Here is a 16,340-nt window from a genome sequence, read left to right on the forward strand (position 1 = left end):
CTTTGCAGTGCTCAGATATTGAAATTGGGTAAAACTTTATTAATGTACATCAATATATTCAGCAAGAATTCCTATGAATCCTTCCTTTTCCTTTGCTGTGCTTTTGACAATGTCAAATGATGTTACTGGGCACATCCTTGCTGAATTACTCCTGATGAAACTGTGCCTGACATTGACTCAAGAGCTCCGTGGGGATTTTCTTGATTGCATGTTTACTCTTCCTCTTGTCCCTCCTGTAAATGCCAGTCTGACATGAATGTACTTGTGAGGAGTTAGTTTTTATAAAAAAAGGTGAAAAATGGAATAAACCCTGTTTTTTTAACCCTGATTCACTGAAGAAATGAGTCAAGTGTCTATGTTTGAGTGTATTGGGCTGACTAGGACTCTTAATTATCCTTGGTTACATAAAGGGTCATTACATCTCAGCTCCAATTAGGAGGGCAAACACTGACAGCTCCTACCCCACAGAGATGAATGAAGTATTTTCTAAACATTATGCTGCTCTCTGGAATGACTGACTAGAACCAAGGAGTCCATTAGGCTGTGCCTTGGTGGTTTTTGTCATCACAGACAGCAGGCTGGCAAACCCTTCTCTCACACACACACACTGCAGGGGAGGATGTTCCACAACTTGACAATCTTTTAAAATATTTTCAAGACTATCATGGTCTTTCCACAGTGAGGCAGCTGTGGGGAATCTGAATGGGTCCAAGGGCTGCTGGGAGAGGATGTAAATGTTGAAGCCACTGCACTCTGTGGCAGATGCCAGACCAGCTGCACTGGACACAGATTTCCAGGGGCAAAAGGTGTTGAAAATTGGCTGCAGTCACCAGCTGAGGTGAGGAAGACTTGGTAGCAGGGAAATACAGACAGAACTGTGACCCACCTGAGCTTGACCAAATAGTTTGCTGTAATTTCCAAAACCTGAAGAATTAGGGTTGAAAAATCATTAGCCCACAATGCAGGACTTGAGATGCTCCAGACAGATACAGAGAAGACAGGTGAGCACAGGAAGTCCTCTCCCCCTCTTTATCTTCTCAGATCAATAAGAGAGATGCTGTTCAGTGCCAGGAAACAGCAGATTTCATTTCTCTGCACATCCAATGCAATTTTCTCAGAAGAACAAACAATGTGACAGGCCCCATCCCATCCAGAGATTGCCTACATGACAAATCTGAGATTGTGCCGTAAGCCTTGAAATCCTTGCTACACCCTCTCCCCTTCCAAACACAGACATTTATATCTGCTCTGAGCCCTTCTAATTCCCCTCCTCTCAGCTTCTCCTCTTTTTCATTTGGAGATGCCTGTTACATTATTTGGAACAAAAATTAGCACTTGGTTTTTGGTACAATTACACCAGAAGCAAACGAGGGGGCAGTTCTCAGAACAAGAGGGTTCTTTAGTCAGTGCAGCTTGGGAAGAGCCCTTAAACAAAGTACAACATACACACACTATTTTACATTTAAAAGTAAAGTAGTTTGTATTTAGTACAAAATAAATTGTTTTGCTCCATCAGTACACAGAAACCTGGGAATGCATTGGTATCTTGTGTCCTTTCAGCTCAGGCAACAGCAGTGAAGTTTTAATAATCAAATATACAAGATATTACACTCCTGACAGGGCAGAAAGGGAAGCAGCACAGTTTGGTTCTACACTGAGCTGCACCACTATCTCTGGTTTATGTGTAAAAGCACATCCTGACTTCAGCATTCAGCTCTCTCTGGAAACAATCACAGAATCACAGGAATGAGCAAGTTCTAAATGAGAATCCGTGGAAGAGATTTACAGGTTGTCACAAATACCAAGTTTGCAGGGAAAAGTACATTTGCATAGCAAATCCTGCAGCATATTTACTTGGTTAGAGTTTTTATATAAATGACTACATGTGCAGGGTATTTTTGTTTAAAAATGTACTTCTCTCCTTACCTTCAGCTAATTAAAAGGCATTTACCATTTCTCAGAAGTGATGATCTGTTGCTGGCAACATCTGGTTAGTGCAGCACAGAGGCACAGCCTCCTTGTTCATAAAAATTCAGGCAAAATAGAAGGAAAAAACATTGCTCTGTAGCAGGAGGACTCTGAAGGATGTGCAGAGTGCCTGTCAGTGGCACTCCAGGTAAAACACCTCACTTGATTTTTCCGTGGTAGTGAAATGATGAAAGAAATAATTATTTCACTGCAAAACATGAAAAGGTGACAGCTGAAATGCACTTATTAAACCTTGATAAAGCCACTTCCCTGATCTCCACTTCCTAAAAGCATCCATCACATTTCCACAAGCCCAGTGGAACCTGTCTAGGTGTCAGAAACAGTGGCAGCTCCTACAGACAGCCCTGGCACCAAAACATGCCCAGAGACAGACAGCTAAAGAGTATTCCCTCTAATAAGTGCATTTCCCTGAGAACTATTTACAGGCATCAGAAATAAAGCAACACCTCCTTCCAGTGAGGATCTTCGTGATCATCCAGCTAGGATTTAGGAATAAAAGCTTTGGAAATAATCTAAAAAAACTTGTGGACAATCCTGCTTAACCCAAGTTCTCAGTACTTGGCAGAACAGTTGTCAGCAGAAAGGTTCTCACTCTCTCCTTTATGTTCCTTCTTCCCTGAATTTTCAATTAAGAGATAAGGGGGGAAATTCAGACAGATCATGACCAAAAAAAAAAACCCCAGGAAACTGAATTCACGCTTCAGATTTCATTCTGAAAAAAGAATCCTGTAGCAAATAAAACTGCCTCTCACTAGAGGAGGTGGTGCAGCACCAGGAGACATAGAAAATCTTCCATTTGGATATGCATATTTTGGAGATCTGGAGTGCAGTTCCTTAGGGCTGGATGCATTCAGGACTTCCCTTGTTATCTTTTCCTCCTCTGCAGTCCTTTCTCATTCATGCAGGTTTTGGGGCGCAGAGCTGTTGAGGAAAATGAAGAGCTGCTTTAGCACTGTACACTAACAGTGAAGCCATGGGGTAAAATGAGGAGCAGAAATGCCCATTTCTCTTTCCACCCCAGAATGAAGCAGAGCTACTCTTCTCAGTGATGTTTCTGACACTGACACTGCCAGCTTTTCCACAGTCCCATGGAATTCCTTTCCTGTGCAAGCTACACTGATCTGAGTAGGAGGCTGGACCCTCCCTCAGGAAGGGAACCCCCTGAAGTATCCCCCAACCCAAATCATTGCACAAATGTGTTATCAACACCCTCTGTGGCTGATACCAGCAGGACTGCAGAGGGGACACGGGGCAGAGGGCAACAGGCACCCTCAGCTGGTGACTTCAGAGGCTCTGTGTCCTCAGTGCTGGAAAAGATGTGATGGCCATGGCAATGACAGCTGCCATTTACTGGACAGGTCTGCTCTGGAAGCCAGGATGCCATTCCAGTGGGCACAGGGATGTCCAGAATACTTTTGACAAGTATTGTTAAATATGTTAACTTTCAAGCTGGTTTTTCACAGGCAATGGCATTTCAAATCCTTCTCCTACAGAACTGTTATTAAAAGCTATCAAATAATATCTGTAACACTTTCTAGAGAACTAATTGGAGAAAGTGTCATGCTCAGGAGAGAAAACCAATCATGAATATACCAGCTTGGCTGAGAATTTGAGATGTATTTAGGGAGCTATTCTGAGTAATTTACAATGAATGACTGGTACTCCAGACTATAAATACAATCTACTCTTTCTCCTTGGGAAAAAAAGAGAGGTTGTATTTTTAATTATCACTTTGTAAGCAAAAAGACCAACCAGAAAGACAGTGGGAGGAACAGAGTCAACACGGTTCCCCCCTTGTTACACTCACTGTGATTCTGGGTTTGCTCAAGGAGCTGCAAGCAGCTGATTCTCAGACACATCTGAACCATCTCTGAAGCTGCTTAAAAGGCCAGTGGGGATGCAATGAGCTTATTATTCCAAAAGCTATCAATGAACCTGCACAATTAACAGCCAGTTTCAATTTATCTTCAGCCAGGTCCTTTGCTGAGGATTTCTGCATTTGTAGTGCTGTGATGAGCCACAACCACATCATCCACTTTCAGATTTAGATACAGAGCAGAAACCCACAGATGATGAAATTTGCAGTTTGTCTTTTTAGGACAGAAAAAGCAGAGCTAAATATACATAAGACTTCCCACTTTTCCCAGTTTAGGGCTATAACAATGCTCATTATCCACACTGTGTCTGCAGGAATTGAGCAGAAGCAAAATGTGGAAGACAGAACTCACCCGGATCAGCCACAACTTGTTTCTTTTTGCTGCTGGTGACAATCTCATTTTCATTCATCATTCGTACATCCTGATCCCCCACATGATTGCTGAAAAGATTGAAATCAGTACAACGGCCAAAATCATCAACATTGGGGAAAGTTATGAGAGTCATGGACAAGGACAGCAAAGAAGGGATGTCTGGAGTCCTGCAAGCTCCACAGCACAGCCACACCACACAGGATTACCCACCCAGGAATTGTCCTGTCCTCATCCACCTGAAGGATTTCCTGCCAGTTTTAATTAGTGGCATTCATTCAGGCACACATTCAAATATAAATATCATATTCACTCTACAATTTTCAAGCCTGCCTACACAGCTTGAACCACAAAGCAAAGTGAGATTTTACATCAGAGCTGTACAAAGGGGGTATAAAAATCCCCATATGGAACTTCCACACTGCTTTCTAATTCTGAAAGAGCATTATTTGAAACTTTTCTGAACTAAACAAAACTCATTTACTGTGACAAGTTTTGCTTGCAGGCTTTTTTAAAAGCTTGCAGGCTTTTTTTGCTTGCAAAATTTTAACCATTTCTTTATGGGAAAGAAGTAATAACTTCAAAGGTAAATTAAACTAAACAAATTACAGTGAAAACTATGAGCTGAATTGAAAGGTAAGGAAAACATCACTAATAACATCTCCCTATCACATAGCCCAAAAAATCCCATTTGTGCCTTTGCAATAAAAGTATATTTTTTTCCTTTTCTCTCCAAATACTGCACAAAATGGGTTTCTATTTCTGAAGAAAAACTTAATGTTCCTCAAACTGTCAGAGTGAAGCAGAAGAGCCAATATTGAAGCAAACCAAAATTTAAACTACTAATGATAATATCAGACTCAAGTTCAGGTTCATAAAATACTGAACAGTGCCATGAGAAGGAGAACAGGCCAACATCACAAGCTCCAGCAACAGCATCCAAAAGCTCCAGAGCATTTTTAAAATGAGAGGATATTATCCAGCATGTCTTCCATTGCTGCTGAAGTACCCTGTATTTTAGTAGGGTGGGAGGTGAAGAAAAGAGAAAAGATGATTGCAGACCAGGCTGGGAAGAAAGAGCAAGAAAACTCCAGCACAGGAGTCTGCAGGAGAAGAGGCTCAGCATGCTCTCCACTGGAAAAGAGACCATGCAGTGTTTGTGACCCCAAAAACTCCTCTTTAAAGTAGATCAAAGGACATATGTCTTATAAATATGTGCAAAGGAAGTTATGTAAAAAAGATCTGTGATTACAGCTGGTGATTCTCTGGTTTCAATAAAATAATTTTACTCACAGAAAGATCTGAAGCTGAGGAAAGTAAAGTTTTGTTTCCCATCCTCCTTCTTTTTCTAACCCATTGAAAATTTTCTCAAAACTTTCATTTCCTCAAGGCATTTTCATTTCAGTGACTTTTTGACTTTGAGAAACTGTTCATCTCCAAGTCTTACCATGACAACACAGCCACTGGTACAAAAACACGAGTCCAACACAACGCATCCAAACAATAATAATTTATTTAACCTCTGGCAGGAGCAGTGGCCAACAGCCAATGCTTCAGGGAAACACAAGAAAACAAACCCTGCAGGCAAATGTGAACTTCTGTCTTTATTCAGAGCATCTCATGTTCCTTCTGCTTATTTCTAAATGTTTGAATATCCTTCTGAGTGGATCACACACCATTTATCTATGCAAAATTTGCCTTTTTTTTTCCAAGTGATGCATGTGCAAAACACTCCATTTGTCAGCTGTCCAACATGTCAGAAAGTGTTCATTTCTATAAGCTTTCATTTTTTCACTTTTCAATCCCATTTAAAATAAATTATTCTTTCAAATCTTTACTTTCCTTGCCAGGGACTGTTTTTTTAGACCCTACCAATCCTGACCTTCTAAATGTAAGTGCCTTTTTCACTGGATTTCATCACATTCTCCATGAGATTGCCAACTTAGTGGTTTTAAAGCATCATTCCCCCAAATGCAATTCATTTCTCATTTTAGAAGTTCATTATTTTAGACTGTTCATAAAATAGTAGAATTCTGGCTTCTTAATTAGCATCTGTGTCAAATCAGAGGAGTTTATTTTCTTTAATTTTGGTGCTTGGTTTTTTTCATGATCTTTCTATTTTTTCCCCCTCTATGTAATAACATTAGGATTTATTAATCCTTCTCTAAGGAAGCCTAACTTTTTTATTTTGTGTTTACAGGCTTTCATGAAAACAGATGTAAATATAAATCATGAATACCATTAAGTGCTAAAAAATGCTTGCAAACAAAGCTGGTAATTTGGTCCTTATATCTAAAAATCTCCTTATTCCTCCTCAAGCGAGGCCAGGGATGCTCTGGAAGGAAATTTTCCTCAGCAATACTCACACTGCTGACATCAGTGACATCAAACCAGTTTTTAAAGCCCAGATTCTTTGTCCCAAGCCAGACCCACTCCCATACCTGATAACATTTCTCCTCTCCTTGTGGCAAATCCTCTCGTCATCCGTGAAGAGGATGGTGTGGTAGGGCACCACGGGGTCGCACGTGGGCAGGATGCCTGACACCACATGGCTCACCATGTCCAGAATCCCATTGTACACCAGCAAGTCATCGACCAGAAGCTACAAACATTGAAGAAATAAACCAAAAATCCATCAAGAAATCAGGCCTTGCTTTCAGCAGTTGTCTCTAAAAAGCATTTTGCCCTATTTGTTTCACAAATCCAGCCATTAATTTAGCTTTTGTTCCTTAAAACTTCCATTTCTCTATTTGCTGCTGGAGTTGGATTTTTTTTCCTCCCCAAGTTTTTTATCTTGTCACTGATGTTTTTTAATGCAGCTCTCAAGTAGGTAATTAAAAATGTATTTCGTGTTTTACATAATTGCCATTCTATTCATTGGAGTGAATCACTCTTAAATCCAGGAATTAATGAATCTCACCTCACTTCAGCTGTCTAAAACTTGGGTTTGTAGTTCAAACTAGTCTTCCAGGCCTACTCTACAGTCAGTGGAAAAAGGCAAGTGTTATCCTGTCTTAAGACAATTATCTAAGACAAAAATCAGATAAAGTTTTCTTTCCTTGGACAAAAAAAGGGAGGACAGATGACTGGCATAGATTAGTCATTTTAATATTAAATGCAGAGTTAAATGAGATGAATCCCATCCTCTGAGATTATATGGAATCACACTTCAACAAACTGTGAGAACACGTTCAGAATGGAGCCAGCTGACTCAACAGGACACACAAAATGCACAGGAAAATTACTTACACCAAACTCCTTCACACCTCTCTGAGGTGTCTTGGCATAATTCCATAACTTGATCATTGACACGGTAGTAGGTACATCAAAAATGACATATACCCTATTCACCTGCAAAAGAGAATTAATTTATATTAAACAGCACAAAGTCCCCAAAGAAATTGAATTCTCATGCATGTTACATCAAAAGAGGTTCATATTTAAAGGAATATAGCTGGAGGAGAGATAACTGATGCTGGGGATGGGAGTTCAGCTATCATCCCTGCTGATAATTCCCAGATGTTGGCTCTACCCCACAGCTGCTCTCAAAAGCACAGAAGATGAGATCTGGGGCATTCTTGTCATTCCAGTCATCCTGGACTGCCTGGAAATTGGAGGAGAGGGGGAAAGACACTTTTAATGAGTATTTCATAAACCAAATACAGACATGTCCTTAGGGGTAAGACAAGCTGGTGCCTCTTCTGTTCTGTTCTATTCTGCATGGAGAGACAATTCCCAAGGGATGGAGAGCCAGGACAAGGGGGAATGGCTTCCCACTGCCAGAGGGCAGGGATGGATGGGATACTGGGAGGGAATTGTTCCCTGTGAGGGTGGGGAGGCCCTGGCACAGGGGGTCCAGAGCAGCTGTGGCTGCCCCTGGATCCCTGGAAGAGTCCAAGGCCAGGCTGGATGGGGCTTGGAGCAACTTGGGATGGTGGAAGGTGTCCCTGGCCATGGCAGGGGGTGGAATGAGATGAGCTTTAAGGTCCCTTCCAACCCAAACCACTCTGTTAATCAATGATTTTATTCTATTCCATTCCATTTCATCTTTCTGCCAAATATGAATGGAATCCACCTTTCTATTTGCAAGACTAAAATCTCCCCTGTATGCCCTGAAAGCTATTGCAGAAATTTTGCAGGTTTTGTGTGAGTTATACTACCAGGAATTTAGAGACAATCCTCCAGATGCTTGCTAAACAATTACTGCTTGAGGTATTATTCATCTGCCTTTCAGTGACGTTAATGTCAAGATGTTAAGACCAAAGATTAGGCAGGCAGGAAACCAATCTTGCCTGTTACAGTTAATTCCATGCTTTTCCTTTTATGAGCCACTATATCAACTTCAGATCAACATATCTTAAGCTTCATCTTTAGCATCCTCTGAAGTTTTAATCCTTTGATGTACTAGAGAAGATACTGTAGGTTATATTAAATCATTATGCTGGGTTTTGGGGTTTTTTTTACTGAAGAAAGAAAGGTAGATTGGCTCAATAGAAATGTTTGCATCTGTGATTTTCCATGAGACAACTGGAGCATTGTCTCCAACAACAACTGTTAATCCCACAGCAAATTATACATTTGATTAAAAATCCATTCAAACAAAGAAATGAAATGACAATCAGTAACAGAAGAGCAAATAATTCAAATTCTGCTTATGTAAGAAATGAATTTGAAAAACAGGAAACCACTTTCAGAATTTAAAAGGAAAAGCCATTTAGGAAGGAAAAGAAAGGCTATAATACCAATTCCCTTCAAGCTTTTGAAGCTTCCAACACATCAAAGAGTTAATGCAGCTTTCCAGGCAGCCTGCACTGAGGATGGGAGCATCCACAAGCTCTGGTTCAGCAGCCCAGCTCCAGAGGCTGAGCATCAATGGGCTGATTGCTCCATCCAGCACCTCCCAGCTCAACAACCATCCCAGGGAGAGGGAGGAGGGAGAAGTACTCTGTGGATCTTACAGAGGTGTAATTTGCTACAGTTCAAGGCCAGAAAACACCATTAAATTGCTTCTGCCTCCTGCATTTCACACATTATCAATTTACCCTTTAATACTGGTATTTTGTGCTCTTCTGCAGGACTTTGGTGTCAGGCAGAACAACACAGAGAGAGAATTTCAGAGCCTGTTATTTAACTTTTTCCCAAGTGAAACAGCCTCTGCTCATGTCTTTTGTAAGGACATGAGCACACTCAGATGGTTGTCAAATCAATCAGTCATCCTGTTGTAAGAGACATCTGAGCATCCCATCAAATTGCCAGGATTGAAGATCTGGGATCTACACAGCAGGAGCCTCAAGCATCACACAGACCTTCCACTTCCCTAGGAAATGCAAGCACTCACTATTCCCAAGTGTACTTAAAAGCTTTACCTTAATTATAGCCCTTCATTACAACACATCATGATATAAATTAACAATTCCTTGCTTTTAATATTATAATTAATAACTGCAACATCTGGAGTGAGGAGTTCACCAACACAGTAAGTGATAACTTACCACATGTCAAGTTTATACTTTGCTTTCTTTCTAAATCCATTCTCTTAGAAGAAATAAAACCACCTTAATTATGTCCATTACAGGCCCCTAAAAAACATCCTTTTCCAAAACAAGATCAGAAATCATCTAAGTTTATCTACTTTTCCTGCTTAGATTTTTGATATCCCAGCTATTAAACATGGGACTTCTAAAAGGGCTGAATCATCTGTGGCCTTAGGACATGAAACACTAAGTCTGCCATCCCTAATCTACGAATTTGAATTCAACATAGATAATGAGATTAAAAAATAATTTCTCACTGCTGGAACAACATTCATTGTGTTTTGTAAAAATGAACTGAAAAGCACCAGAAAGGTATTTATTGCACGGAACTCCTGCATCAGTATCTTTGTCACAGTGACTCAAAAACCATCTCTGGAAAATCTTCTGCTGTTGCCCCATGGAGAGAGGAGATTACAAACCTGGGAAACCTCCATTGCTGCTGTCTGTGCTGTGCAGAGAGGCTGCAATAAAAACAACTTCTAAAAAGCATGATTTAGCATCTGTTCCCAATACCAAATTTAGCTGTGAATTCTATATGCTTCCCTTTTTCTCCATGCTTCCAGTTCCATCCACACACATGACCAGAAGAGAATGAAAAGGGAAAATGTACCAAACCAGGAAGAACTGGTGCCAGCCACATGTGCCTGCCATCAGTGGTGTCATTCACTCTGTCAATCAGTTTGTCTGGAGTCCGGATGTCTCCAGATACATCATCTAAAATGTTGACACTATCTGGAAAAGCAGCAATATCTGAGAAAAAACTTTAAGCATAAATAACCTAAAAATGGATATTTGAGAAACACCATATTTGAAAGTCTGTGCTGTTCCCAACTCCTTGAATGAGTTTTCACCACTCCAGCAGTACTCCCAGCACTGCATAGCTCAGGAACTTGGAGCACATATTTAAAAGCAGGACAACCCTTAGATATTCTGGCATTCCAATTTATTTTTAAAATAGGAATCAAGTAACTAGCTTCATTTAATCTCTTCTCAAATATGTTCTTATGACTTCATCAATAAAGTTCCATTAGCAGGAATAGGCACTTCCCAGCTTTTTGGTGACAAAGTCCCATATTTTTATCATAAACTTGTGCAAATTGCTCATATAAAACCTGTCTCAAGAAGGGTGTCTTTGCACGAGGCAGTCATCAGTCAGACTAGGTTTTGCTTGAGTTTCTCAAGGTTTGTGGTAAAAATCAGTAACTGTAATAAAACCTTTTTTCACTTCTTTGAAAGGGAAAGATTAAACCCCCATTGAACAGGCAACCAGATTTTCTCTGTAAGAGAACATTTACATTAAAAACATATATGAATGTTAAAGACATGCAAAGAAACATGGATGGATGGCACTGTCTCCAGAATTATGAATCCTGAGCAATCCAGTTTGAGGGACATTAATTTCCTCCTGTCCTGCTTTCTAGAAGTCCCTAAGTATTCATAAAGAATTGAAGGAATGACACAGCAATGCCTCAAGTGTTTAAGAAAAGCTTGATTCAGTTGTGAATTATCACATTAAATATTGCACTAAGACAAATATACTCTTTTGGGATCCTAATACATCCCACACACAACTGCACAGGCAGGAAAGGTGATCATTCAAAAGGGGCTGAGGATCCTTTACCTGGCTCTGTTTTGCACTGCAGAGCTGAACCAGGTCAGTTAAAGATCTCTGGCTCTTAAAGACAATTCGTTACCACTTCTCAATTTCAAAATGTTTCTTGTCCATTATAAATGTTACAAGTTCAGGGTGTATCATACAAGAAACAAATCAAAATAGCACTTGGGAAAAGCCTTTATTGCATGGAATTCCCTACTTATTCAGCAGTGAGGATCCTTAGAGACAAAACAATTCCTGTAGCATTTGTGCTATTTATTCTTTCCAGGGCCTAAGAAATGTTCCTTCCATACACCTGAACTATGTTAGCTGCATCTTGGGGTATGAAGCTTTCAGCTCTTAGAAGACTTTAGCTGGTACAGAGCACAAAGTGCAACCCTGATGAACATAAATCTTCCCAACATGCCCCTCATTCCCTCTGCTGGATATCCAGGGAGAACTGAATCAAATTCAAACTCTCAGCCCTGATCTTCATCACTGCATTGGGTGTCTAGAACAGCCTAAATCTCCAGAATAAAAGTTATGAAAAATTTCTTTCTTGAAGCACAATGAAAGATTCCATGGGGGAAAAAAAAAAAAAGCACTGAACTCAATCTTTTCTTATGAATTTATAGCTCAGCAAACTTTCTGGTCCTTCTCCACCACAGAACAAATGTCAAGAACAGAAAATACCACACCCTTCTTAAGCCTTCCCTTCTCTAACTTTGTCCTGCTTTGTTGTGCATCCCATTGAGAGAAAAAAACGTTCTGGAAATACACAGAATCCATAAAAACATATGGGAAAGAGGTTCATCACCAAAACACAGAGAATTAGAAGCCAAGTTAATCCCATAGGACAACCTGGCAGTGTGCAGTGATGCCCTGTGTCAATTTGCCAGGGAGTGAAGTGCATCAGCAGGGCCAGGGGTGCTTGCTGTGCAAAGGATACTGTTTTCAGTCAGTAGGATTTGCTCTCCATGCTCATTGAACAGCTCCAGCCCATTCAAACCAATGTAGTAGGGATCACCCCAACTCGTCAGGAGCTGGAACTGGAAAATAACTACAAAGCAAAAGGCTGTTAAGGAAAATATCAATACACAAGTTTGTCCTAACAGACTATTTGAAAAGGTATTGCACAGCCCACAATGTCAGACACTCTTATTTGCAGTTCAGGAGAAAAAGCTACCAGAGGATCTGAAAATAGGCCACATATTCACACATGATGTTTCACTGATTTATTCTTAAGCCATACTTTAAGGAAGCCTTTCTCATATTTTTGGTATCTGGTTAATACCTTAAAGCACCCAAAATTGTTGGATTTATAAAGCTCAGGACTCCTAACCATGGTATGTAACTCTAAAATATCCTATATGATAAGGAAGAGGACAGGGAAGGATACAGCCACAGGGCATTAATGGTGCTTCATAGTCCATGCTGGCTTGTTCCAGTGTCCTTGAAGCATTCCTGCCAAAAAAAAACCCAAGGCAAACCAGGTGTTTTATGTACCCTTGGCTCATTCCGAAAAGAACAAACCCAGAGAATTAAACCTCCATAGACACCGCCCCAACACCTACACCTGTGATGCTGGAGCAGACTCCCCTCAAAGCTCACAGGAATTTGGTCAGGGTTCAAACCAAGTGAAGCTCTGCTCTATGTGCTCCATGTTTTAATCCAGGAGCCTCACACAGGCAGCTCCAACAGGGAATGTGAAATGACACTGCAACAGTGAAGAGAAATCCTGTGGTTCAGACAACAAAGACATCCTGTTTTACCTCCTGTGTACTTTAGGAGCTGGCTGGGGCTGTAGATAGTCAAGAAAGAGAATTTCTTGAGCAAAGTCAAAGTGGCAGTTGCCTGGTCCCTTGCGGATAAGGAAGCCCTCCAGGGGGGAGATGCTGTGCCCATCCAGCACCACATGGACCACCTTAGCCTGGTTTAAAAGAGCAAAACACAAGATTATCTGATGTTACATGACATGACTTCCATTAAAATAATTGCAAACAATTCCATTCACTTCCGAGACTGGAATAATTTCACTTAGCTGTATTTATTTCATTCCTCTAGAGTGTGACTTCTTTTGGCAAAAGAAAGCTGCAACCCATAGTGTCCATGTCATCACTGACATTGATGGGGATGGCAGAGGTGAGGATTTGGGAGGAAAAACACTAAAAAAAGGTATTGACAGATCCTTTAATTACTACATGGCACTAGATCTCAGCAAACTGAAGCCTCCCTTCTTCCCAGAGTGCTCAAGCATTGGCACAGGCTGCCCAGGGAAGTGGTGGGGATCCCATCCCTGCAGGGATTTCAGAGGTGGAGATGAGGCCCTTGGGGACACGGGTCAGTGCTGGCCTTGGCAGTGTGAGGTTTGCAGTTTGACATGCTAACCTTACAGCTCTTTCCCAACCTAAACCATCCTCTGATTCCTGAGCCTGCAGCAATATTTACATCAAGAGAATGGGAAGCTCTCAAGTCAGCCCATGTCACAAAGGGAATCTGAGGAGACATCCTGCACCTGAATGCTCTGCTAAGGCAGCTGGGATTGCCCAGCCTGGCTGGGGGCACCTTCCCAGAAATCCCACAGCCTGCTGCCCTCTCCAGAGCAGACTTTGGTGCTTCTGTTGCATTTACAGCAGCCTGTGTTTCAGCAGTCCTATTTTTCTTTGTTGCAGATGGCACTTGGACTTCTCCAGGATCACACAAACTCCTCTGCCAAGCAGAGCTGTGTGTAACCTCAGGGCATATGAATAAAGAAAAGGCACCTGTAGCAGAGACAATTGAGCTGTGGCCACCTCAGAGAGGCAAGCACACCTCTGGAGATTAAAGTGAATAATTCAGGTGATGCAGGAGTCCTGGTCCCTTCACCCTCCCCCAGCAGCACCATGTGGAGCTGTATCCATGATCCCAGGTGCAGAACAATTCAACCAGGCTGCAACAATTAATCACTGCACCTTGCTCTCTAATTTGTTAAATATAACTTAATGTTCATCACAAGCAGCATTTACTGCCCTGTGTCTCTCAACAAGCATCAGTTTGTGCTAGACTGGAGGAGGGGCTCAGTTCATTTCCATGAAGATTAATTAGCAGGGAATGTTTGTATGACTATCAAGCGTGGAGAAATAACTATTTCTGGCTTCATCTTCAATACACTTGGGATCAAATAAAGGAAACATCTTTTTCATATGAGAAACTCTTCTGCATGCTGCTTTTCAGCTGAATAAGTCTGCCAGGCTAAGGAGAGGAAGTGAGAAATCCACTGAAATTCACTTTCCTAAACGGAAACACGTAGTGAATGGGAAGTCTGGAGAGTCAGAGATGGAATCTTACCTATTATACCACAGCTGCTTATATTTATGTGCCCTTTACAGCCCTCATTTCTAAGTAATTCTCATCATCTGAGGAGGCACTCAGCCGTCACATATTGCATTTTACAAATGGCATAACAAAGCTCTCACAAGGTGATTTTTCACAGAGCTGCAAATAGCACCCAAGTCTTCATTCTGACAGTCACTGCCATTACCCTCTCACACTAAAGCTGTGACTAGAATCCCCCAGCCTGCAGCTGCCTAACAAATCATCCCATCTCACACCCAGGGACTGCTTCCTAGAAGGAGCAGCAATATTTCAAGAGACAGATGTCAGGATGCCCTGGGTTTACAGCCTAAAACTTCCTTTCCTGTGGCCCAGTGGACCTTGCATCTTTTGTTTTCCAAATAATTTATTTTATCCTTCTACAAGACTGCAGGTATGGGCTCCTCCCTTAAGTGGTATTCACTAACACTCATGGGACTTTCAGTATTCATGCAGGTACCAGATTCACCTGTATCAGACTCTCTTCTTTTTCCTACCTAGCCAAGTAAACTGCTAAAAATACACCTTCCTTCTTTTTTTTTAAATTAGTTGGCCTCCAGAGACCAAATTCCGTGTTAGATTTTAGAGATTTAATAAGCACTGCTCAGCAACAACTAAAATATCACTAAGTTACCATCATTATTATCACCCTAAATCCAAAACACAGCTCCTGGCAAGAAAATTAACTCTATCCCAGCTGAAATCAGGACACAAATATCACTAAGAGCCCTCATTTGTATGTTGAGATGGTAATGCTCAAAATGCTCCAGAACCCTCCCATGTGTCAAATGTGCTGGACAAATGTGATGGAGCAGAAAACCAGGGGCCCTCTGTTCAAATCTCTGGATATCTGGGATTAAATACAGATACTTTTTGTCCTTTCTCCAGTTTAATATGTGCCAACATTTTTGTTCATATTTATTGCCTGAATTTGGAATTGAGAATGCAACAGTTGCCTTTTGGGTGGAAAATCTGGGGACAGGTGGATTCCTAAACTTCTGTGCAATGAGCAGCAACCTCTGGTTAATTATAATTATCATTACAAGTGTGATCATGACATGTGTAAGTACAGCAGGGGAAGCAGGGAGAGCCAAACTCAGAGTGAAAAGGTGTAAAATTATCTCCATCAGGTGTCAATTGGCAATCCCAACAATTTAGTATGGAAAAAAAAAATATAAAGCAGGCAATTTGCAAATAAGAGAGGATTTATGTTAATTTTAGCTAAATTATTATTTAGCTAAATTAGCTAAAATTAAAAATATTTAGCTAAATTAATTATAACAATTATTTAAGAATTAAAAATTATTTAGCTGAATTAATTTAGCTAAACTGCTTGAAGGTGGCAACTTTCCATTTATTAAATGTTCATATCTCAAAAGACTCTTCCTGGAAAAGGCAGTACTGAGTGAGTGGCCTTTTGAACCTGAACTAAACAGAATTTCTTTGGAAAAGTTTCCCTCATATCATTCCCAGCATTTCAGGAAATACAGAATCATATAGTAGGTCTAAATACAAGATATTGAGAAGATACCAGTTCAGAATCATATATCCTGAAAATAATATGTGCTATTGTATGTGTCTCTTAGAAAAATCAGCTGTGAAGAGTTCTTTAAACCATCTCTGGCT

The 16,340-nt window shown here is 40.8% G+C and overlaps 1 protein-coding gene across 1 annotated transcript in view; it reads right to left on the bottom strand.

Annotated features, from left to right (window-relative positions):
* Positions 1 to 1,466: 1,466 nt before the first annotated feature.
* LOC120513345 (katanin interacting protein) overlaps positions 1,467 to 16,340 on the bottom strand; it is a 56,744-nt gene continuing 41,870 nt past the window's right edge. Inside the window, exons 21-28 of the mRNA XM_039732683.1 lie at positions 13,136 to 13,293; positions 12,763 to 12,827; positions 12,313 to 12,423; positions 10,380 to 10,519; positions 7,485 to 7,586; positions 6,677 to 6,837; positions 4,218 to 4,306; positions 1,467 to 2,910 (exon numbers count right to left, since the gene is read on the bottom strand). Coding sequence (XP_039588617.1) covers positions 2,855 to 2,910; positions 4,218 to 4,306; positions 6,677 to 6,837; positions 7,485 to 7,586; positions 10,380 to 10,519; positions 12,313 to 12,423; positions 12,763 to 12,827; positions 13,136 to 13,293 — 882 coding nt within the window. The 3' untranslated portion in view covers positions 1,467 to 2,854. The remainder of the gene's footprint in view (positions 2,911 to 4,217; positions 4,307 to 6,676; positions 6,838 to 7,484; positions 7,587 to 10,379; positions 10,520 to 12,312; positions 12,424 to 12,762; positions 12,828 to 13,135; positions 13,294 to 16,340) is intronic.

Source organism: Passer montanus, unplaced genomic scaffold (assembly GCF_014805655.1).
Source record: "Passer montanus isolate IOZ18808 unplaced genomic scaffold, ASM1480565v1 scaffold8, whole genome shotgun sequence".
Classification (NCBI taxonomy): Eukaryota; Metazoa; Chordata; class Aves; order Passeriformes; family Passeridae; genus Passer; species Passer montanus.